General features: G+C 36.8%; 1 protein-coding gene across 1 annotated transcript; it reads left to right on the top strand.

Annotated features, from left to right (window-relative positions):
• The first annotated feature begins 233 nt into the window (after nt 1-233).
• LOC136032946 (innexin inx1-like) lies at nt 234-21,313 on the top strand. The gene is made up of 4 exons (XM_065713426.1): nt 234-797; nt 4,696-4,818; nt 9,061-9,363; nt 18,738-21,313. Exons 1-4 carry the CDS (start codon nt 291-293, stop codon nt 18,882-18,884), a joined length of 1,080 nt encoding a protein of 359 aa, XP_065569498.1. The 5' UTR covers nt 234-290; the 3' UTR covers nt 18,885-21,313.
• Nucleotides 21,314-21,609: the final 296 nt, after the last annotated feature.

Here is a 21,609-nt window from a genome sequence, read left to right as displayed (position 1 = left end):
TATAAACTGCACCGGAATTTTTTTTTTCATTTTTCAGTCTCATCTTTGCTTTGTACGCCTGTACCCCATCAGAAGACTTATGTTTGTAACTAATCATTATTCAAATTCAAATCAAGAAAGATCAGTTTCATGCTGAATGTCTTTTTATGTTATTCAAATGCCATTGGCGGTATCGCTTTTGATTGGTCAGCCCGCTAACCCGCAGGCAACTTGAGTGACAAGCTACCCTGACCCGCTTACACACAGTCTGAATTCGAGTTTTGTCTAATAGTGATCGTTTTATACGTAAAATGTACAATTTATTAGCAGGGCTACGAATTTACTTTAAAAAGCAAGAAATCAAATATGAAAGTGGTATATTTAGGCTGTCGTATATGTTTACAACTGCTATACTAATTGCTGCATCGTTAATGACAACTGCTGTGCAGTATATTGGGACACCAATTACATGTATGAATGATGGCGATGTTCCTATCAACGTAATAAACACTTACTGTTGGATTTCAAGCACATTCACTATGCCGGATTCATTCAATAGGAAAATAGGGGGAGAGGTGGCTCACCCAGGCCTGGGGAATGAAAATGGTGAAAGGAAATACCATGCATATTATCAATGGGTTTGTTTTGTGTTGTTCTTCCAAGCACTGTTTTGCTATATTCCAAAATGGCTTTGGAAAAGTTGGGAGGGGAATTTGATGGCTACCCTCGTCATGGGCATGAACTCTGGTCTGAAGACTGAAGAAGAAAAGGAAGAAAAGAAAAGAGTACTGATAGATTATCTTCTTGGCCATGTTAAGGTAAGCCTTTTATTCAAAATTCTAAGGCCTAAGCCTTCCAGTAGAATTCTACTTAAGGGTCTTTTTGCCACCTTGGAAACAGTGGTAATTTTAGGCCTCATCATCTGAAGAACAACGGTAGGCGTATATCAAATGAGTGTAAAGATGTAAAATAGAATAAGTTTAATGTCATCAAAATTAAGGGGGACAGCTGCCCAGGTCTAGAACCCCCACTTTATGGGAAGATGTTGGGTTACCTGGACAAAAGTTCCAAGAATGTGTCCAGAACCTAAACTTTTTGCATGTAAGCTTTGAAAGTTGGAAGTCCATCCCTGAAAGTTTCATCTTTCTAACCTAACCCCCTTCTGAGGTAGCAAGAAGTCACTGAACTAGAATTTTACCTAGAAATGAACAACAAGACAAGCTTGTGAGCAAACACAAGACTGAAGGAAAGTTTTGTTGAATTTTCTCAACAAAACAATAATCAGGCATATTTTTTTCATCACCCTCCTCGCCTGATAAAGAGCCTTTTTGTTTTAAAGTCTAGGTGTGCTGTAAACACCTCCTTCTACATAAGTAGGCTATATGAGGTTTTTTTTGCGATCTCCTGACCAAATAGTATATAGTTCTATTTGAATCAAAGAACTAAATTTTTCGTTAATTAATTAAGATAGTGTACGACTTGCCTGGTCCAATAGAGGGGGAGGGGGGCTTGAATGCTTTTGACTTGGTTTAAGCCATTTTACAGAAAAATATTTTCGAATGGGCTTGCTTTTTTTTACTGATCCAATTTGTCTTTTAATGCTCTTTCAAATCAGGCTATACTAGGCTATTTGCTACAATGACTGGTTCCATTGGGGACTTAGAGGGGCACATGGCTCCTTATGCTTCTTTCTATTTAAATTAAGATATTATGTAAAAAAAAGACATTTTGCATTGAATTCCACATATTTATTGGAGCATACAATTGCTTAGAACATATACAAACAGTTCAATGGTTTGTTCTTAGTATTTTTTTTTAAAATTTGCCAGACAATATTAGCCTTGACTTGGTGGGAAACTATATTGTAGCCATATTTTAATTGTATATTTAGTTTGTATTTTGGTTTGGTTATTTTATGCTATTTATTTATATAATGAGGTCTCGGTGGCCTCCCTTCCATAATTCTTTGTTGGAATTTTCGTTATTTCGATCATAAAGTACTATATTTTTATCAAATTTTGTTTATATTTCATTAGTAATAACCAAATTTCACTTCTCAACAGAAGTTGAGTGTGGTGGCTACAAGGCAAAAGTACAGTATCTTTCAATTCTCCAATAAAAATTCCCCAAATATAATTGGTGCTGTTGTGGTAATTATCACTCATCTCCCTAGTTGTGCCAAATATTTCTTTGAATAATATATTTCTTTGTTGTTTTTATTGCCTGAATTATTATTTCTCTTTTTAGTGGGTATTTTTATGCATAACACGGTGGATAGAATCGTTTATTGCAAAAATGCTCGATTTGTTGGATCGACATAGCCTATGTGATCTAGAAAAGATATAAAAATAGAAGGAAACATAAAAATATCTTTAATAGAAAGTTATTGAATATTTTAAATTAGACCAGACTGGCTTTCCATGATGTACAAATAAAAATTCAATTGGGATAAAATCTTTTATTTGACAGTTTAAACAATAAAATCAAATCTTTGGATATTTTCGTTACATATACATAATGGATGTCGTCAACAGATAAACTCACGATTGCGACCATTAATTTGCCATAATAGCGACTATTTTCTTCGACAGTAGTGTCTATTCATGAGTCAATTGGTATACTAATCTTCTCTGAGAGGGATATTGGCTGGATATTTAAATAACTTCTTAGAATACATTGATTTCCTATTTTCATTCGAATTAGAAGCAGTGAACAATAATCGAAAAAAAATAACTTGTAATACAAAAATAATGATAAAGTCCAAATATTTTGGCTTCACATCTCGAAGCCTTTATCAATGTAAAAAAAAGAAGAAAGAAATAACTAGCTTATACAAAACATTTAAAGAAAACACAACAGACGCTATACAAAAAAAGAAAAACTTCAATTTAAAATAATCCAAGTGGGACAAAAAAACAAACAAAAAAAAAACAAAAAAAAAACGGAAGGATAAATATTAAAACAACAATACAAGAAGTCTGTTGCATGTACAGGCGTACTATTACTTGTCCATATTATCTTCTAATTAAATTCAATCAAAATGAAACTCTTTACTTACGATTTGTTTTTGTGTACCCAATGTCAAAATCAAATATAGGTCAACAAAAACACCTTGTATCTTGTTTTTTTTTATTCAACTTTCTTATATTGTTCAACTGAATATTATTGAAATTAGACTACTTTTTTCGGTGTATACAGTAATTTATTCATTTTTTTTTAACTTGGGTAATGAAAGGGCAGCTCTAATGTTGGAACTCTTGAATATATTTGAAAGTATCTGTGAAGAATCTTTTGAAGCATTTACCTCCCCCCTCCCCCTCTCCACAGGGTTCTAACTTGCCGGTCTTTGCGCTGCATGGTAAGGTCAAAACCTTTAGAATAAGATATAGAGCCGTAAGGCACAAGGAGAGTGTACCAGGTATCATTCTTCTAATTTTTTTAAAGTTAAAGACTCCCCATAATCTCCTACTCTCGTAACTTTGCTCATTTCTCATCTTCTTTTTCTACTTATTAGAGAATAAACTGCCCCTTAATTAGAATTAAAATCAGTAGTTCATCAGTAAAGAAGTAGTAAGACATGAAGATGAAGCATAAAAAATTGCTCATTCTTATTTTTAGTGAAACGTGCACTTGAAGAAGATTTTAGATCCTTTTTTTTAACTTCATAATTTGTGTATTAAGAGTATCTTCTTCACAACAAGAGCAGGTAAAACTGAACAACCCATTTCTTCTCCCTCTCTTTTTTTCCTAATATTTTAACTACATTGTAGCTAAATTTTAATGAAATATTTAGTTGGTGTTTTGGTTGGGTTAGGTCGTATTAAATATAATGCGATCTAGGCGGCCCCCTTCCCTAATTCCTTTTTTGTAGTTTCCATAATTTTGTTTTCAAACTACTAGATTTTCGTCATATTTTGGTATATTTCATGATGATTAACCTAACTTCAATTCTTGAGTATGGTGGCTATTAGACACGGGTACCTTGCAAATTCCTTGTGGGCCGTTCAAACCCTTTTCTAATGAAATTCATATACAATAATAAACTAGACCTGCACTATAATAATCCCTTGACAAGGCTCATTGACCTTTCAAATAAGGGAAATACGTGAGAGTCACTTGCGCAGAAAAAAAGTCAGAGAAAAAGAAAAAAAGTGTAAAAATTACTATTTTAAAGATTACAATAATTACAGGGGATTCAATCTTGGACGAGGGCAAGAACAGTTATTGAGAACAATACATTTTGTTTCTTAATTTTTTCGAGGTTCTTGGAATCTAAGGGTGTAATTTCATCAAGATCACTTGCCTATTTGGACCTATTTTTCACCTTTTTCGAAAATTTCCCAGTCTCGTAACCTTTAATAGGGTTCTTTGTTTGATTACAAATTTTTATTTATCAAAATTCATTCGAATCTAAAGCGAATTTAGAAGTCTGGTAGTTTTTGGAAACATAAAATTCATCATCAGGCTAAAGCTAAATCCACTTGAAGCTTAGACTCTGTTGGCATTAGCCTACTTTCTTCATTCCTCTACTTTGTTTTGCTTCTTTGGTATTATATTCTACCTTTTAGCTGTATTCCACCTGTCCTTTTGGAACACACATTTTGCGATAGTTTAGTTATTTGTAGTTATTATTAAATTATATTGTAGTTATTATTAAATTTGGGTTGACTTAGCAGGTTCTGTTGTTTTATAATAATATTGTCTTACTTTTTATAGCAACACACGAGTTACGCCCTTCGATATTTCATCTGTGAAACTTTAGCGTGGGTCAATGTTATGGTTCAAATGTATGTGATGAATAGATTCCTTGGAGGTCAGTTCTTCTCCTATGGGGTTTATGTAAGTTTATTATTCCCTTTAATTGTTTAAATAGCATTTAACAACAGTAGCACAACCGTCTGTAATTTTTATTTTTATAGGTAACATGCATATGGTCAGACCCAAGGGAGCATCCATGAGTTTTGCTGGGGGATGATTTACAAAAAAACATACGTTGAAACGTATCAAAAATTTCTTTAAATGCATTTTTTGATAGTCGGACCAAAATTCGGGGGAAAGGTCAAAATTGGTTACCCCCCCCCCCCACCCCTCTTGGATACGGTCTTGGCTAGACTTTACACGAAATTCTTCGATTATATTGTTTTTTGTATGTTTATTGAAGTGGGATACTTTTCACCTTTCCCTGATCTTAAAAGAAACTTATCTTACTGGTGAGTTATGGATAACTAGAGAAACACGTATGTTGACCATTGTAAACTGATTTCTGTTTTGGTTTAAAAAATGTCTTTCTATAATCCGATTGGAAAAATAAGATTCTTCAGCGTAGAGTGAAAATTCAATAGATAGTGAAAATGATGAGAAAGTTTAAAACGACGTAGGTTTAAGACATGAAACCTAAAACAAAGAGAATTTACAGTGAACAATTGAGTCAAATGTAGTGCTATCACAAAGAAGGGTAGTATCCTCACTTCTCAACCCCCTCCCCCATTCGGCTAGAGTGCTACTGGCAGTTTAGTTAAAACAAAACATCTTGCTTGCATTGAAATTTGTGTTAACCTAAGAATGTCTCTTAGTGGGTTGCACTGAGCGATCTCAAGTACCAAAAGTCATGAAAAAAAAGATTAACTTCCTTTGCAATATTAAACTAGAACTCGTCTTGAGAATAGTACCAACTACTATACAAATTCACACCTTATATTCTTTTTAGAACAACATGTAAGAGAACATAGCGAAATTGCTTGGATTAATTAGAATGGTCCGTTTTTGTCTTAAGGTAGACAATAGAAAAAGAAAATAACAGAAAAAGTAAAAGACTCAGAGAGCGAACGTTAAAACAAATAGGTTTTCTCATGTTTTCCTTGATGTTTTTTTGGGAATAACAAAAATGTCAGGCTAAAAATAATTGCCCTGTTTCTGTTCCTTTATTCGTTTTTTTTTTTAAGAAAAAAGAAACTAGTGTTATTAAAAATAAGAATCTACTCAATTCGTGTTTAAAGTATTAAGACTCCACCAAATGCATTTTGATTGTTAAGTGATCGTTGTTTAAGGTTTTTATGGCACTTGGTATTAACCAAGTGACATATAGCAATCGCAAAATTCTGTCGGTCTGTCGGTCCCGGTTTTGCTATTTTAGGCACTTCCAGGTAAGCTAGGACGATGAATTTGGCAGGCGTATCAGGGACCGGACCATATTAAATTAGAAATAGTCGTTTTCCCGATTTGACCGTCTGGGGGGGGCGGGAGTGGGGGGCAGGTTAATTCGAAAATATAGAAAAATTGAAGTATTTTTAACTTACGAACGGTTGATCAGATCTTAATGAAATTTGATGTTTGGAAGGATATCGTGTTTCAGAGCTGGTATTTTAAATCCTGACTGGATCTGGTGACATTGAGGGGGAGTTGGGAGGGGGAAACCTTAAATCTTGGAAAGCACTTAGAGTGGAGGGATCGGGATGAAACTTAGTGGGAAAAATAAGCACAAGTCCTAGATACATGATTGACATAACCGGAACGGATCCGCTCTCTTTGGGGTAGTTGGCGGGGGGGGTAATTCTGAAAATTAGAAAAAATAAGGTATTTTTAACTTACGAACGGGTGATCGGGTCTCAATGAAATTTGATATTTAGAAGAATATTGTGTCTCAGATCTCTTATTTTAAATCCCGACCGGATCTGGTGACATTGGGGGGAGTTGGGATGGGCAAACCTAAAACTTGGAAAACACTTAAAGTGGAGGGATCGGGATGAAACTTGGTTGGAAAATTAAGCAAAAGTCCTAGATACATGATTGACATAACCGGAACGGATCCACTCTCTCTGGGGTAGTGGAGGGGGGGAGGGGGGTGTTAAATCTGAAAAACTAGAAAAAAATGAGGTATTTTCAACTTACGAACGGGTGATCGGATCTCAATGAAATTTGATATTTAGAAGGATATTGTGTCTCAAAGCTCTTATTTTAAATCCCGACCGGATCTGGTGACATTAGAGTGAGTTTGGGGTGCGGGAACCTAAAATGATGGAAAACGCTTAGATTGGAGGGTATCGGGATGAAACTTGGTGGGAAAAATAACAAGAAGTCTTAGATACGTGATTTACATAATTGGAACAGATCCTCTCTATTGGGGGGGGGGTTAAATCTGAAAAATTAGAAAAAATGAGGTATTTTTAACTTACGAACGGGTGATCGGATCTTAATGAAATTTGATATTTAGAAGGATACCGTGTCTCAAAGCTCTAAGTTTAAATCCCGACCGGATCTGGTGACATTGGGGGGAGTTTGGGGTGGGGGAACCTAAAATGATGGAAAACGCTTAGATTGGAGGGATCGGGATAAAACTTGGTGGGAAAAATAACAAGAAGTCTTAGATACATGATTTACATAATTTGAACGGATCCGCTCTATTGGGGAGGGGGGGGGGGGTAATTCTGAAAAATTAGAAAAAAATATGTATTTTTAACTTACGAAAGAGTGATCGGATCTTCATGAAACTTCATATTTAGAAGAACCTCGTAACTCAGATCTCTTATTTTAAATATCAACCGGATTCAGCGTAATTGGGGGGGGGGCAGTCGGGGGGAACCGGTAATCTTAGAAAATACTTAAGGATGAAACTGAATTGGAAGAATAAAAACCTGTCTAAGATAGGTGACTTGCATTACCAGACTGGATCTGCTCTCTTTGGTGGAGTTGGGGGGTGGGTGGGTAATTTTGAAAATTGAGGTATTTGTAACTTACAAAAGGGTGACCAGATCTTAATGAAATTTGATATTTAGAAGTATCTTGTGCTTTAAAGATCTGATTTTAAATTCCGACCAGATCCTTTGACATTGGGGGGAGTTGGAGGGGGAAACCGGAATTCTTGGAAAACGTGAAAACTGGGGTATTTTTATCTTACAAATAGGTGATCGGATCTTAATGAAATTTAAATTTAGAAGGAATTCATGTATCAGAGCTCTTATTTCAAATCCCGACCAGATCTTTGACATTGGGGTAGTTGGAGGGGGAAATCTTGGAAAACACTTGGAGTGGAGGAATTGGGATGAAACCTGGTGGATAGAATAAGCAAATGTCCTTGATACGTAATTGACGGAACCATACTGAATTCGCTCTCTTTGGGGGAGTTGGGGTCAGGGGTTCAGTGATTTGGTGAGTCAGGTGCTTTTGGACGTGCTAGGACGATGAAAATCGGTAGGCGTGTCAGGGACCTGCATAAATTGACTTGATAAAGTCGTTTTCCCAGATTCGACCATCTGGGGGGCTAAAGGGAGAGGAAAAATTAGAAAAAATAAGGTATTTATAACTTACAAGTGGGTGATCGGATCTTAATGAATTTTGATATTTAGAAGGACATCGTGACTCAAAGCTCTTATTTTAAATCCTGACCGGCATTAAGCCTCTTATTTTCCTTTTAAATCAATCTATTGATTCATAGAATTTTGGTAGAGCTCATACCATATGATCTCTTGGCTCTTAGCTCTTCTTGCCTCGTCACAAGTGCCATATGAGCTCTTAGCTCTGGTTTTTGTGATGGTTATTTTGTTGAAAATGTTATTTTGGGAAAAGGAACCACTTGTCCTATCTGAATAAGGATTTTAACGGAAAGGAAAATAACCGAATTTTGTGCAGCAGCATTGATTTGATTCCAGGTGAAATTCAAATAAATATTTTATGGAACTGGTCAGTTCAGTCAAGGGCGCATCGCAGTGGTTATGGGGTTGATCCCTTCACCTCGAAATTTGTCTCTGTCTCGTGAAAAAGATTCCCCCTCCCCCTCACATGAAAAAAGTTGTCTAATACTCTGAATACAGTGTAGAAAATCAAGTTTATAGCGAAATCAAGAATAGCGAGTATTCAGAAACTTTACAATTGTCCTGGTATAACAAATTATTTTAGTTTATCTGTTCCAGTTTTTTTGTTTTGATAAAAAAAGAGAAATGGGTCAATACTTAGGATGTTCATCCTTATTTTAATTAAAACACGTTCAAACTTCAGTTTTTTTTAGTCATTTAGAAATTTTAAGAAAAAATAACTGACCTTAATTTGTTTGATTATTTTTTCTTCACAGTATTTGTATAACTTTAGGTGACAAGTTATGCAGATGAGGACCAAGAAAGTCGATCTGATCCGATGATATACGTGTTTCCTCGTGTGACCAAATGCACGTTTCATAAATATGGAAGTTCAGGAACCATCACCCGTCATGATGCCCTTTGTGTTCTTCCTCAGAATATTATCAATGAGAAGACATACATATTTTTATGGTTTTGGTTTATAATTCTGTGGTTTTTGCTAACTGGTCTAGTTATCTACCGGGCAGCTTTGTTGGTTTGGCCAAGGACGAGACCCAAGATGCTTCGTGCTAGAGCAAGATATATTCCTGGGGAGGTAAGTTGTTCTGGATCATTATTTTTAGTTCTCTGCTTTTTAATAAGAAACGAATTTTTAGTGTAGGGAATATTCTATTAAAAACAGCATATAATTTAATAAAGGCAAAAATAGTTGATTAGATTCGGGGCTGGGAATTGGATACAAATTATAGATTCAGAATCCAGGAATTTAGTTGGATACTTTTTTTTAGATGGGGAGAGAGGCTTAGTGAAACGAGTATTTATTATTTCTGAATTGCTTCAAAACTTAAAGATGATGCTTTAAAACTAATGATACAGAAGTAAGGTAGAGTGGGGGTCTGTATCCACTATTTACTGGCTCATTATGGATACACTATATGGAAAAAACAGTATTGGATGATAAGTAATAATTAAACAATATATAGTTAAGTACTATCATAGGAAAGACTGACAGTACCCTTGGCTGCTTATTTTTTGATAATTTTTGGCATACTTTCTATCTTTAAAATTAATTTTGGGTGTAAGATAGATGGCGAAACTTACAGATATAATGCTAGGAAGAATAACTAGATTTTTTCAGAAATATTGGGTATAAGGTAGAAAAAAGAAAGGCCAAAAATTGCTAAACTATAGAGTTTTAGAATCCTTCCCTCCTCTCCCCACCCATGTCTGCTTTGCAATGGGAAAATTTCATTCTTTAACTATACATAATGTCTTGAAGACAAATTAGTAAATCATTTCACATAGTACTTAAAGACAATCTGTTTTCATTATAAGTAGTTTTTAAATAATAGAACGTATACGTAATTTTGAAGAAAGAAGTTTCAAGTTTTTTTGTTGAGACACCAACAACCAAATCAAAACTTTGAACAGCTGTAAAACCAAAAACAAAAGAGGTGTACAAAAAGACTTTTGCAGTTGATTTTTACAACAGAAGTAAAAGATTTAAGAAGTTTCCCTATAATTCCTGACCACAGATGTCACAAAAAAATTCGGTGGACTTATTTTATAGTGACTGCATTTAGTTTCCTATTTCTAAGAGAAAGGCAAATTATATCATACTACTTCTTAGTGAGTATCAACGGTAGCTGCAGATGCCTCAACAATGACAAGCAATTTTTGGTGGTTTTAAGCTCCCAATACTTGCATACAACATTTTGTTTTGTATATGCTTACATGCTGCTTATATCATATGCTTCAGTTTCGAACCTACATTGAAAAAATATTTCCTTAAATATTGCATGGTAGTATTCCTGAAATTTTAATATGCTGAACGAGTCGAGTGTCCAAGGTTAAGATGATAGTAAGGCAAATTGATTTTTAGAAGTTTTGAGAGCTTTGGGTGCAGGAATAGGTCTAAAACATAATGTTTAGAAGACTTCATGTCTGAAACTAGCCATTAAAGTAAATGAAGAGGCGATGTTAGGCAATAAGGAAATTGATCATGTGGATAACATCACTTATATGTTTAGTATAATTAGTAATGATGATGAGTGTATTGAAACTGTTAAAGATAACGTCCAATGAAAAGTGTGCTTTTTTGCAGTTGAACAATCCTTTGAAGAGTTGGAAGAAAAGTTTGAAACAGGATTGAGATCCTGGAAGCCAGGGTAATTAAGTTTAGTTTTTAAACAATGGTCAGCAAGCTATGCCAGGAGTTTTCGAGGGTAATTGTCAAAGGATAGTTTTTTTTTTTGATTCAACATTTATATTATTCACATGCATGTGTAAAAAAAAAAATGGCAGGATCCCACTTCCTATGACTACAATGAAAGAAAGGTTGAGCCTGTTAGGAACACGTTTTATGGAAGGAAATCCTTACTTACCTTACTGAAGTCCCATCCATCCTCATGGGATGTTTTGGGGCCACTCCTTTCGAAATTTCATGGACCAGTGCTTGATATGCTGTTTGGTCAGGTGCAGTTTTGGATAGTTGTGTAATATTTTGTCAATCCACCTTTTACGAGGTCTTCCCTGTTGTCGACATCCTTCAACAGTCCCTTTGGGCAAGATCTTGGGCAGTTGAATAGGGTCTATTCTCTTGATGTGTCCAAACCAGCCTAGTTGTTGTCTTCCAACTGTGTTTAGGATCGTCTTTATTAATTTTAGTTGTCTACAAACTTCTTTATTTGTGACGTTTTCATTGTATGTCATCTGGGCTATCCGGCATAGGCATCTCATTTTGAATGCAAGAAGGGTGCGCTTGTTTTCGCTTTTATTGTCAATGTTCTGTTGGGATACTTTCATACGATGGTCATTGAATTGGTTATTAGTGAAAATAACTCTATATGTCCTCAGAAAAGTTGAAAGTGTTAGATGTTTTAGAGACCATTATGCAGAACATATTGACTTACTTGACACATGTCTCCTGCCGGGCTTGGCTCAGTTTAGAAAGTGATGTCAGCTTCCTCCAACTGGTGCGATTAGCGGCTAACGCTGGTGCATTGTGGTCATCGATGTTTGCCGACTTTCAGTATTTTCATAGACTACCGGACCATCTAACTTTCGGTTTTACACGGGGTCGTTTCCAGTCGACTTCTGTGGGGTCTACGTCCAGCATGACTTTCGTAGGTAGGTGTGATGATATTCTAAGGAGATGATCGTACCATCATAGAGTGCGTTCTGCAATTTGGATAGAAAACAGTGTCTGCTGTTTTATCTATTGTAACTTCTCGTTGCTAACGAAGTCTTGAAAGCTATGGCCAACCAGGTTTCCCTTCCATAACGAATTACAGGCCCGACTATGGCGTTGGAGATTCGCAACTTCGTGTTTCGACTAATATTTGTTTTCTACCCATAGGTGACAATTTAACCTCCCCATGGCAGCAGATGCCTTGGCTATTCTAGCTTGTATTTCAGGGAGAAGCGAGCCGTCTGTAGTAATGACAGAGGACAAGCACGTGAACTGCTGAACCACGTCGGCAATAGTTGTTTGGTCCTGAGCCACAGGAGGGTTGGCGATGCTGGATCAACGACCTTAATCTAAGTTTTATCCCAGTTGCCCTTACTTTCGCAGCTTCGTCTTGTATGATGTGAAAAGCTTCCACCAGTTGTCCATGGATTCTGCCATGAGTGTCAGGTCGTCGGCAAAGTCAGCGTGCTAGTGAATGCGATCGCCAAATTTATGTCCAATGTCAAGTTTTTAGGTCATTTTCGCTTTGACATGGTCTATGATGACGTCAAACAGTTCGGGCGCAACGGTAAAATCTTGCCAAACCTCTGTATAAATGCGGAAGAACGGGCTTTGTTTGTTGTTGACTTGGACGCATTTCTCTTTTACGTGATGGAGTGCTTCGAAGAGTCTACAGTACTTGTCTGGCACACCAATGAACTTCAAAATGCTCCACAGGGCATCCCATTCGATTGAATTGGAAGCAGCTCGGAATTCGACAAAGGCAATAAATGCCTCCCGTCGAATCTCTGGTTTTCTCAACTACTTGACGAGCTTTGAATGTTTGCTCTATGGTTGATCGTTCTGACAAATCCGGCTTGTTGTGGTTGTCAGATTCGGCCGATAGTGTTTCTGTAACGATCAAGAGGCACCATTGAGAAGAGTTTTCCAGGTGCTGAGAGAAGAGTAATTCCCCGGTAATTAGCCCAGTCACTTCATCTTCCTTTTTCTTCCATAACGGGATGAGGATTTCTCTTCGCTTGTCTGGAATGACCTTTGTTTCTCACACAACAGAAAAGAAGGCCTGCAGAAGAATGAGCAAGGTCGGGCTACATATTTCAGCAACTCTGAATTTATGCCGCGCACACCAAAGGTCTCATTGTTCTTCAGCCTATTTATCGCGCTTCTTATTTCTGAGATATTAAATGGATCTCTGGGGAGATCGCCGACTTCAATTTCTGGGCTAGGAGACTGATGGAGTTTTTCGTCGGCTACTACAGGGAGAGTAGTTCTATTCAGATGTGAGGAGAAATGTTCCTTCCAGCTGTCGAGACTTGTGTTTTCGCCCGAAAGAAGACTCTTGTCTCTTTATACGACGGGTCCTACTGTAGGAATGTTTCTTTTTGTGAGATCTCGAAGATGGTTGAGCAGACTGCCTATGTCTTTCTTCCTTCCCGCTTACAAGATCTCCTCGGCTTTTTTTGGACGAACATCTCTCGGTCTCGGTGGATGAGCTTGTTGTGGATGCCAGTTATCCTCCTTTAGGACGCCATGTCACCATCTAGTCCTTCTGTCTCAGCTCTATCACATGCGAAGTTTCTTCTGAAATCCAAGGTTTCTTGGGGTTCCTCTTTTTCCCTAGGAATACTTCCGCGGCTTTCTGCGTTTGAGTCTTTTAGTATTTCCAGGTATCTTCATTATTCGTGAGTGTGTAAAGTAGCTCGAATCGGTTCGATACCTCGATGGTGTGCTTTTGCTCGGCGTCTAACTCCTTCAGTTTCAAGACATCAATAATTGTTGGCCTTGTTTCTGGCCGCTGGGCTTTCAGGCGAGGCTGAACTTCAGCGCAGAGAAGCCTGTGGTCGGCATTTCCAAGCTGGCTAATCTGTACGTTCCTTAATTTATCAGCGACGACCTTCAGCGTTTGGAGATGATAATACAGTCGATCATTTTTTCGTTTGGCCGTCGTTGCTGTACCATTTATATTGGTGGATGGCTTTGCGCTGGTAGTACGTGTTTGTAACAACAAGGTTATGAGATTTGCAAAGCTCGAGTTGTTGCAGACCATTGTCATTAAAGGGATCGGTAGTTATGCGTCCTGTGGTACCTCTCCATACGCCTGTGTCGTCTCTTATTGTTGCGATTAAATCCCCGGTCAGAACACTGATGTCGTGAGGGGACTTGCAAGTGTTCTGGAGAGCTCAGCATAAAATTCTGTTTTAGTGTCATCATCGGGACCATTTTTCGGAGCTTAACACACTAGAACCGTCATTTTGCCATGTTTTTGGCTGGAACCGTGCTTTCATAAGTCTGTCCAAAATAGCCTCGTGGGACAACAGGCAGTTTCTTGCTAGGCTGTTGAACATAAAGCCAACACCGTTCCTTCTTGTGCTACCACCAGCTGAGAACAGTGAGTGGTTATCGCCTATTCATTCTTCACCACTGTGGATAAGGTGGGCCTCGGTCAGCCCTGCAATAGCTAACTTTTTTTTACGTAGTTCTCTGGATAAAAGGTGCTACAGCTGCGTTCAGGGTTAAAACATACCCATTTGGTCAATAACGATTAAATCCGTTGGTCTTTCAGACGTCGTCAGCATGTCCGTTGATGCGCTGTGGTGTTGGTATTTGAATATAGTTCTCATACGAGGCTGATTTATCACTTTACGTAGTAACTGTTTTCAGGTGGAGGGTCGCTAGCCCAACCGACCCTAGGCCTAGGGTCTACTACCCACTGGAGTAGGATCCACCCACCCGAAGAGGTTCGGACCGCCCTATACAGCACGATTAGTTTTAACACAGTGCTGAGTCCTCCTATCACGGGGGACGTGGCTACTTACTAGTCACCAATTTCAAATGTCAGATGAGTGCCATACCCCAGCCAGTAGTACACTTAGTATATGTATAGATATATATATACATTTATACATATAGTATATGTATCTATGTTTGCAGATGGTTATATGTACTGTATATTTCTCTATATATCTATATTCAATCTTTTTTGTTCTTCAGTCATAGAGATTCAATTTCTTTTTGGCAACTTCAGTGAGGGAATTGAACAGATAAGGAAACAAATTCTGAGGCGCTCCGCCTGACTAAATTCGGGCCTAAAGGACTGAGACTGTTTTGATTAAAACAGAAGTGTTGTATTCCGAGCCGCTCATGGTTTTTGATGACTGATAACATGCAGTCAGCCATAAAGCGCTCTTTAAAAGTTGTTTATTCTGGCTCTTCGAGGCCTCGATCATGTTTGCTCCTAGAATCGACAAGGAATATTTCTGTCTATTACCGAGATGGGCTATGTGAAATTACTTCAAACTAAAAAAAAGTTATTTCCAAATATTTTTGAACTCCGATTCGGAAATGACCCCTGTATAATCAGTACGAAGATAAGCACAGACTAATATTTGGATGTGCTGAGTAATTGTTTTTTTTTGTGTGTGTTTTTTTTTTCAAGTTTTCCGCTATATAGTAAATACATTTTAGTATAGCTCCTGTGGTCTGGAGTTTACTCCTCATATTGGTCCTATTTAGTGTTGAATTTAATGCTGAAGGTTATAAAACTGTAAGTTATTTTCTCTTCACAGGCTATGTGTGTGCTATGCTGTTGATATGAAACACAAAGGCTTATAGATGAGCTGTGTCCCTTACTTTTACACCGTATTATTTGAGTTCTATTCAAGCAGACAATACAAAGGGTGGAATCATGGTTAATTGACCTTAGATGTACATTGTTGTCATTTTATTTGAGCTTAATTCTGTTTCTGCTGAAAAGTGGAAATGTAGGGGTACTCGTAATTCAACCCCCGTTAAACAGAACCCCATGCAACTGAATTTTTAACTCAACTACCGTTTGACTCAACCCCTATTTACACATAAGGCCTAAGAATAAGTTAGTGCTAGTGATGATTAGAAGCTCAAAATTGGCTTGTCTCTTCGGTTGCTGGTCAAATTTTATAATTAGCTTATTTTAGATATGTGAATAAGGAGGAAGGAATGTGTTTGAATTTTGTCCTTTACTCCAAATTAATACATAGCTTTTTCTCTGATAGGACTTAAATTTAATAGGATGTAGTCTTTAGTCTAGGAATACACGATAGTAATTAATATTTGAAGAGAGTTATAGAGGTATGGGGAAGAATTCAAAGTTTTACGGGATTAAAAGTTTCCACTGTAAAAAAAAAAAAAAACTTGTAAGGAAGATTGCAGCAGTTGCGATTATGGGCAACTTTGGACAGTGAACCAATCGTCTTTTATTTGAAACTTTCGACTGAAGTATGCAGTGTAGCATCAAAACCGGTTAATGCACACCTTAAATGAGATGAGGGAAATAAAACTCTAATTCCAAGACCATAGACCGGCCGCTAATTTCAAAATCCCTGCAATATTTCAGTAACTAGTTAGTGCTGAAGAAAAAGATAGAAATAAAAAGCTGAAACGTCCTGATATTAAGCTCTTTTCGAAATTCCTAAGAATTATTTTCGCGATTAATTGTAGTTTTGAGATGGAAATAAACACCATGTTTCTTTAACGAATCAGCTTTGTATTTGAACAGATTTTCTTTCAGTGGGTGATTTTTGCAGAACTTTCTTCCCATTTGTGAATAGACTGGGAAGGGTTTTATTAAAGATGGGTATTTTAAACATAAGTTTTAGGGTTTTATGGCACTTGGTATTAAGCAAGTGACATATAGCAATCGCAAATTCTGTCGGTCTGTCTGTCGGTCCCGGTTTTGCTACTTTAGGCACTTCCAGGTAAGCTTGGACGATGAAATTTCGCAGGCGTATTTGGGACCGGACCAGATTAAATTAAAAATAGTCGTTTTCTCGATTTGACTATCTGGGAGGGGGGCGTTATTTGGGAAAAAATAGAAAAATTGAAGTATTTTTAACTTAAGAACGGTTGATCAGATTTCAATGAAATTTGATATTTTGAAGGATATCGTGTCTCAGAGCTGTTATTTTAAATCTCGACCGGATCTGGTGATATTGGGGGTGGGAGTTGGGAGGGGGAAACCTAAAATCTTGGAAAACACTTAGAGTGGAGGGATCGGGATGAAACTTGGTGGGAAAAATAAGCACAAGTCCTAGACACATGCTTGACATAACCGGAACGGATCCGCTCTCTTTGGGGTAGTTGGGGGGGGGGGTAATTCTGAAAAATGAGGTAGGGGTAAGTGGTATATGCAGGGACGGGGTATAAGGTGGGACAGAGAAATTACAGACTAGGACACCGGGACACAGGGAAACAACAACAACGGGGACGCCGGGGGCACAGGGGGATATATAAATGACGACGGGGACACAGGGAATGTTCGATTAGCAATCACCATCAACAAAGCTCAAGGGCAATCATTAGAATAATGAGGTATAGATCTGAATACAGATTGTTTTTCCCATGGACTGTTATATGTTGCATGTTCAAGAGTCAGTAAACCTGACAATCTATTTATATGCACAGATTGGAACAGCCAAGAATGTTGTATATATTCGCATAGTATATATATATATATATATATATATATATATATATATATATATATATATATATATATATATATATATATATATATATATATATATATATATATATATATATATATATATTCACAGGTGGGACACGGGACACAACTACAATGGCGCGTAACGACTTACGCGCGCATGGGGGCTTGGGGGGGGGCACGAAGCGCCCCCACCATCTTGGTGTTGGGGGCGACCAACACCAAATTGTAGAAAAAAGCCAAGACAGATTGTTGAATTAAGTGGGCAGCCCAGTCAAGGGTTAATTTTATCCCTTTGATTGCCGTTGTTACTGTCTGCCATTTATGCTACACCTTTCCTTGCATGTGTGTCCCTTCACAAATGCCGAACTAGAGTCGTACCTGTTGGAGGTTCTCGCTGGGGAACACACGTAGGTTGACTACGGGTTGACTTACTTGAAAATTTTCCTCTCATGGCTATCACTCGACAATGCTGAACAAGAGTCAACCCTCTCATGCTAATTCACGGTGGAAATTAGAAATTAGCAAAACCTGTAATACCTAGGGCTCAACCACACTTTAATCTCATGACTGGATCAATAGCTGCAGCATAGCACAAAGAAGAACACGACCCATATAAGGCGGCAACTTAAAAACACGTAAAATAAAAAAAAGCTTTTCCCGAGAGAAAAATTTACCGTTAAGTTGATTCAGAATTGATAGCAATTAGCTAGATTTGTCTTTTAGTAGCAGTTTATTGTGGAAGCAATTTCTTAGGAATTTTAAAAAGGGCCAGAAACGCAGAAAAATCTCCCTTTTTATATTTTTTATTTTTCCAGTACTAATATGGCACTAAAACATCTTAGAGAGCTACTTAAGGTCACTTGAAAGCTAGTACTCATGCTTATGCCTTTTTTATAATGTCGTTTTGGTAACACCAAAGTCGACTGCTATTTGTTCCGACAAAACGGGTGGAATTCCATTTTCGAGTCATTTTGTTGAACTGAGTTTATTGTTGAATAGGAGTGGGTTAATGGGGTTGAGTTGCATGACGGTTGAATCTCTTGATGGTTGAGTGGCAAGGGGGTTGTATTGCACTAGGGTTCAGTTAAATGGGTTCAGTTTCATGGGAGTTGAGATGAAGGATGATTAAGTTAAAAAGGGTTTCAGCTAGAGGGAGATTGTGATAAATTGGGATTATTTGCACGAGGGCTTGCACAATGGGTTAGTTGAACGAGAACTCAGTTGTACAGGAACCGTAAATATTGTATGACTCAGACATTCACCAAACATTTTTAATTCAATATTTTGTTTTTAATAGGTAATCGACGTCCTATCCCGCAAAACAGATCTTGGTGACTGGTGGATTCTTTACAATTTGGGACGAAATTTGGAGCCCCTTGTTTATAGAGAAGTTGTGTCTGAACTTGCCAAGAAAGTTGAAACTGCTGCTTCTAATGCTGTATAATATCAGTGAAAATACTCAATGGTGAGGGACTCGTCTAGGCTATTTAAGCTTTTGAAGTGACAAGTGTGATGATTTTTAATTTATGAAGTGTCTGTGCTGTATTTTCTTTTCTTTACCATAATTGCTGCTGTTATTACTTAGTCGGTGCTATGTTCCCCAAAATCCTACCTTTAATGGGAGTAGGAGAATTTTAAAATCTGATTTGTTTTATTAACTTTTTTTTGTTTTCTAACTGTTTTCGTGCGCAAAAAAAAACAAAACAGAATGTGACAGAAAGACTTAAAATTACCGCAGCTTAGTTTACTTTTTTACTGCAGCTTTCATATTTAATATTTACTTATACTCTGCGTTTTCTTGCTTGTACCTAGGACAGCGGAATATTCAGAACATCTGAAAAGAGTGCACCGAAAGAAAAATAATATCTGAATCCAAAAAGCACCAAATGAGATTTGCTTGGTTTTGGGTCTGGGACCTCCTTTCCCTGCTTATATGAGTTGACATTGACAGTAAGTGAGTTTCCTGTGTGCTGACTGTGGCACAAACCTTGGAATTCCTGTTGTAAACAAACAATTTGACATTAATTTAAAGGGAAAAGTATTTGGTGTAATAAGTCTACTGGTGTAATTATTTTTTTCGGGACCAGGTATATTGGCGCACTGTCATGAACTGAAGGGAGAAGTAGTCAAGTGGAACCGCGGTATTGTGGTAAAATGTACGAATACCTGGATATTTATTGGAAAAATGGACTTTCTTCTTTAAGAATTAAATCCTTTCTTGTAAATTGTTATCTGAAATTCTATGATTGTAAGAATATTGTCCCTTGCGATCCCTAATGGTTAGGGAAAACCAACTTTTATCACATAATTTTGTATCAATTTTACGCAGAAGCATTGGTGCGATTTTTATTTTAATTCAAGCATTTTTTTTTTCAATGTACTCCTTTACTTATAAACTTACCCGAAAGTGACAATTTTTAACATAATTTAACTTTAAAGCTAGGGACCTTTCAATTCCTTTGTGAAATAAAAAGAAAACACCAGCTTAGTCAGAGGGCTATAAATATTTAGTCTATTAAATTTCAAGTTTAATAATATATACTAACATTTTAACATAACTGTGTTTAATAAAGAGCATTATCTGTATTGTTGAAATAATTTTTTTGCGGTTGCTAAATCAGTGTCAGTGTGATGAATACTATCATCCATGATCCTTTTACTCCTAACTATTCTGCATAATCCAATTCCCTACGAAGCCACCTTTTTTTTCTGTCGTATATACACAATCTTCGATATCTTTTTGATTACTATCCACTAGCATATCTTTCTTTTGTTTCTTATAATCCGTGAATCTCTTAAAACCCCAAAGTGAATCTCTTAAATATATTAATCCGTTTTGTATATTTTGATATATTCATTGTTTCTATCTTTATTTTAGCTATCAAAAGTTATATTTACCACAAGGAAAGATTTGCATTCCATTTAATCAGGGTATCTCAAAATTTAATCGTGCAGTGCGTCAGTATAAGTTACCTACTTATTTTCATCGCTAACCATCCTCCCAGCCCTCTGTCTTATATCTTCCTCTGTTTTTATCCTTCTCCCTTTTGTCTCTATATGGTTTTCCTTATTAATCTAAAATTTTCAAAATTTAATCGTGCAGTGCATCAATATAAGTTAACTACTTATTTTCATCACTCTAATCCTTTTCTCAGTCCTCTCTCTTATCTCTTCCTCTATTTTTATCCTTCTCCCTTTTGTCACTATCCTATGTATGCAAATGGTTTTCCTTATTAATACTTTGACTATATTAAGAATATTATTGTCTTTTATTAACTTTGCGAAACTGTCTCTATGTTTATCAAACCTATGTTGTGTATTAGCCTAACGGTATTAAAAATTAATAATTTTCGAAGTGCCTACAAGTTCAGCTTTTTTTATCTGCATTTCGACAGAATTCCACCATTTAGCAACAATAAGTGTCTATCTTGGAAATTCCTGTGATTTTTCTGTAACCGTGTGCTGATTTACAGCTTTAAAATTGAGCAATGGTTTACTTTATGTCTAAGGTGATTGTAAATGTTTTTTATGGAATGGTCATTAGCTTAAAAAAAAGTCCTTGCCATGAGGAGTAATATTCTTTTGAATTTTAAATTGTTTCTTTTAGAGCCAACCGGGAGAAAGAAGTGTTTTATTCTCTTCTTCTCTCTGGGTACCTTTATTACTGCTTTAATATTCCTCTCTAGTGAATTGTAAGCACGTTAAAGCATTACTAATTGGCTCTTCCTAATGTTGCTTTACGTAGTTTTTCAAGTATTTGAAAATTTTGCCTGGATCTCCACTGCTAGCTTATCTTAATTATTTGTACTTTTGCATGTTTTTACTTTTAGCTATTTTGTAAAGTGTATAAGAATAAAAGAAAAAAAAAATCGGTATTCGGTGCCACATGAAGCGACCAAAATATCACTGCTTCCAGAAAGATCATTTTGAGGTTTATTAAGCTACAAGCCGGACTATAGCAGGTCAGTTAACGGTCAAATATCTACAAACATATAATGGTCAATCTGCTTTCATTTTCTCTAAATGGTAAACTATTTAACGGTTAAAAGTGGGTTGTCTTAACTGTGGTCCGAAAATAGCACTTGGGAATAATTCACTCGACTGGCCGGATGGAGTTTCTCCGACTGTCCGATTCTTTGGAATTGGAAGGTATAGAGTGATTGATTGTA

The sequence above is a fragment of the Artemia franciscana genome, chromosome 1, assembly GCF_032884065.1.
Source record: "Artemia franciscana chromosome 1, ASM3288406v1, whole genome shotgun sequence".
In the NCBI taxonomy this organism is placed as follows: domain Eukaryota; kingdom Metazoa; phylum Arthropoda; class Branchiopoda; order Anostraca; family Artemiidae; genus Artemia; species Artemia franciscana.
Note: the sequence above shows the minus strand (reverse complement) of the source record. Positions and strands in the feature narration are given on the sequence as shown.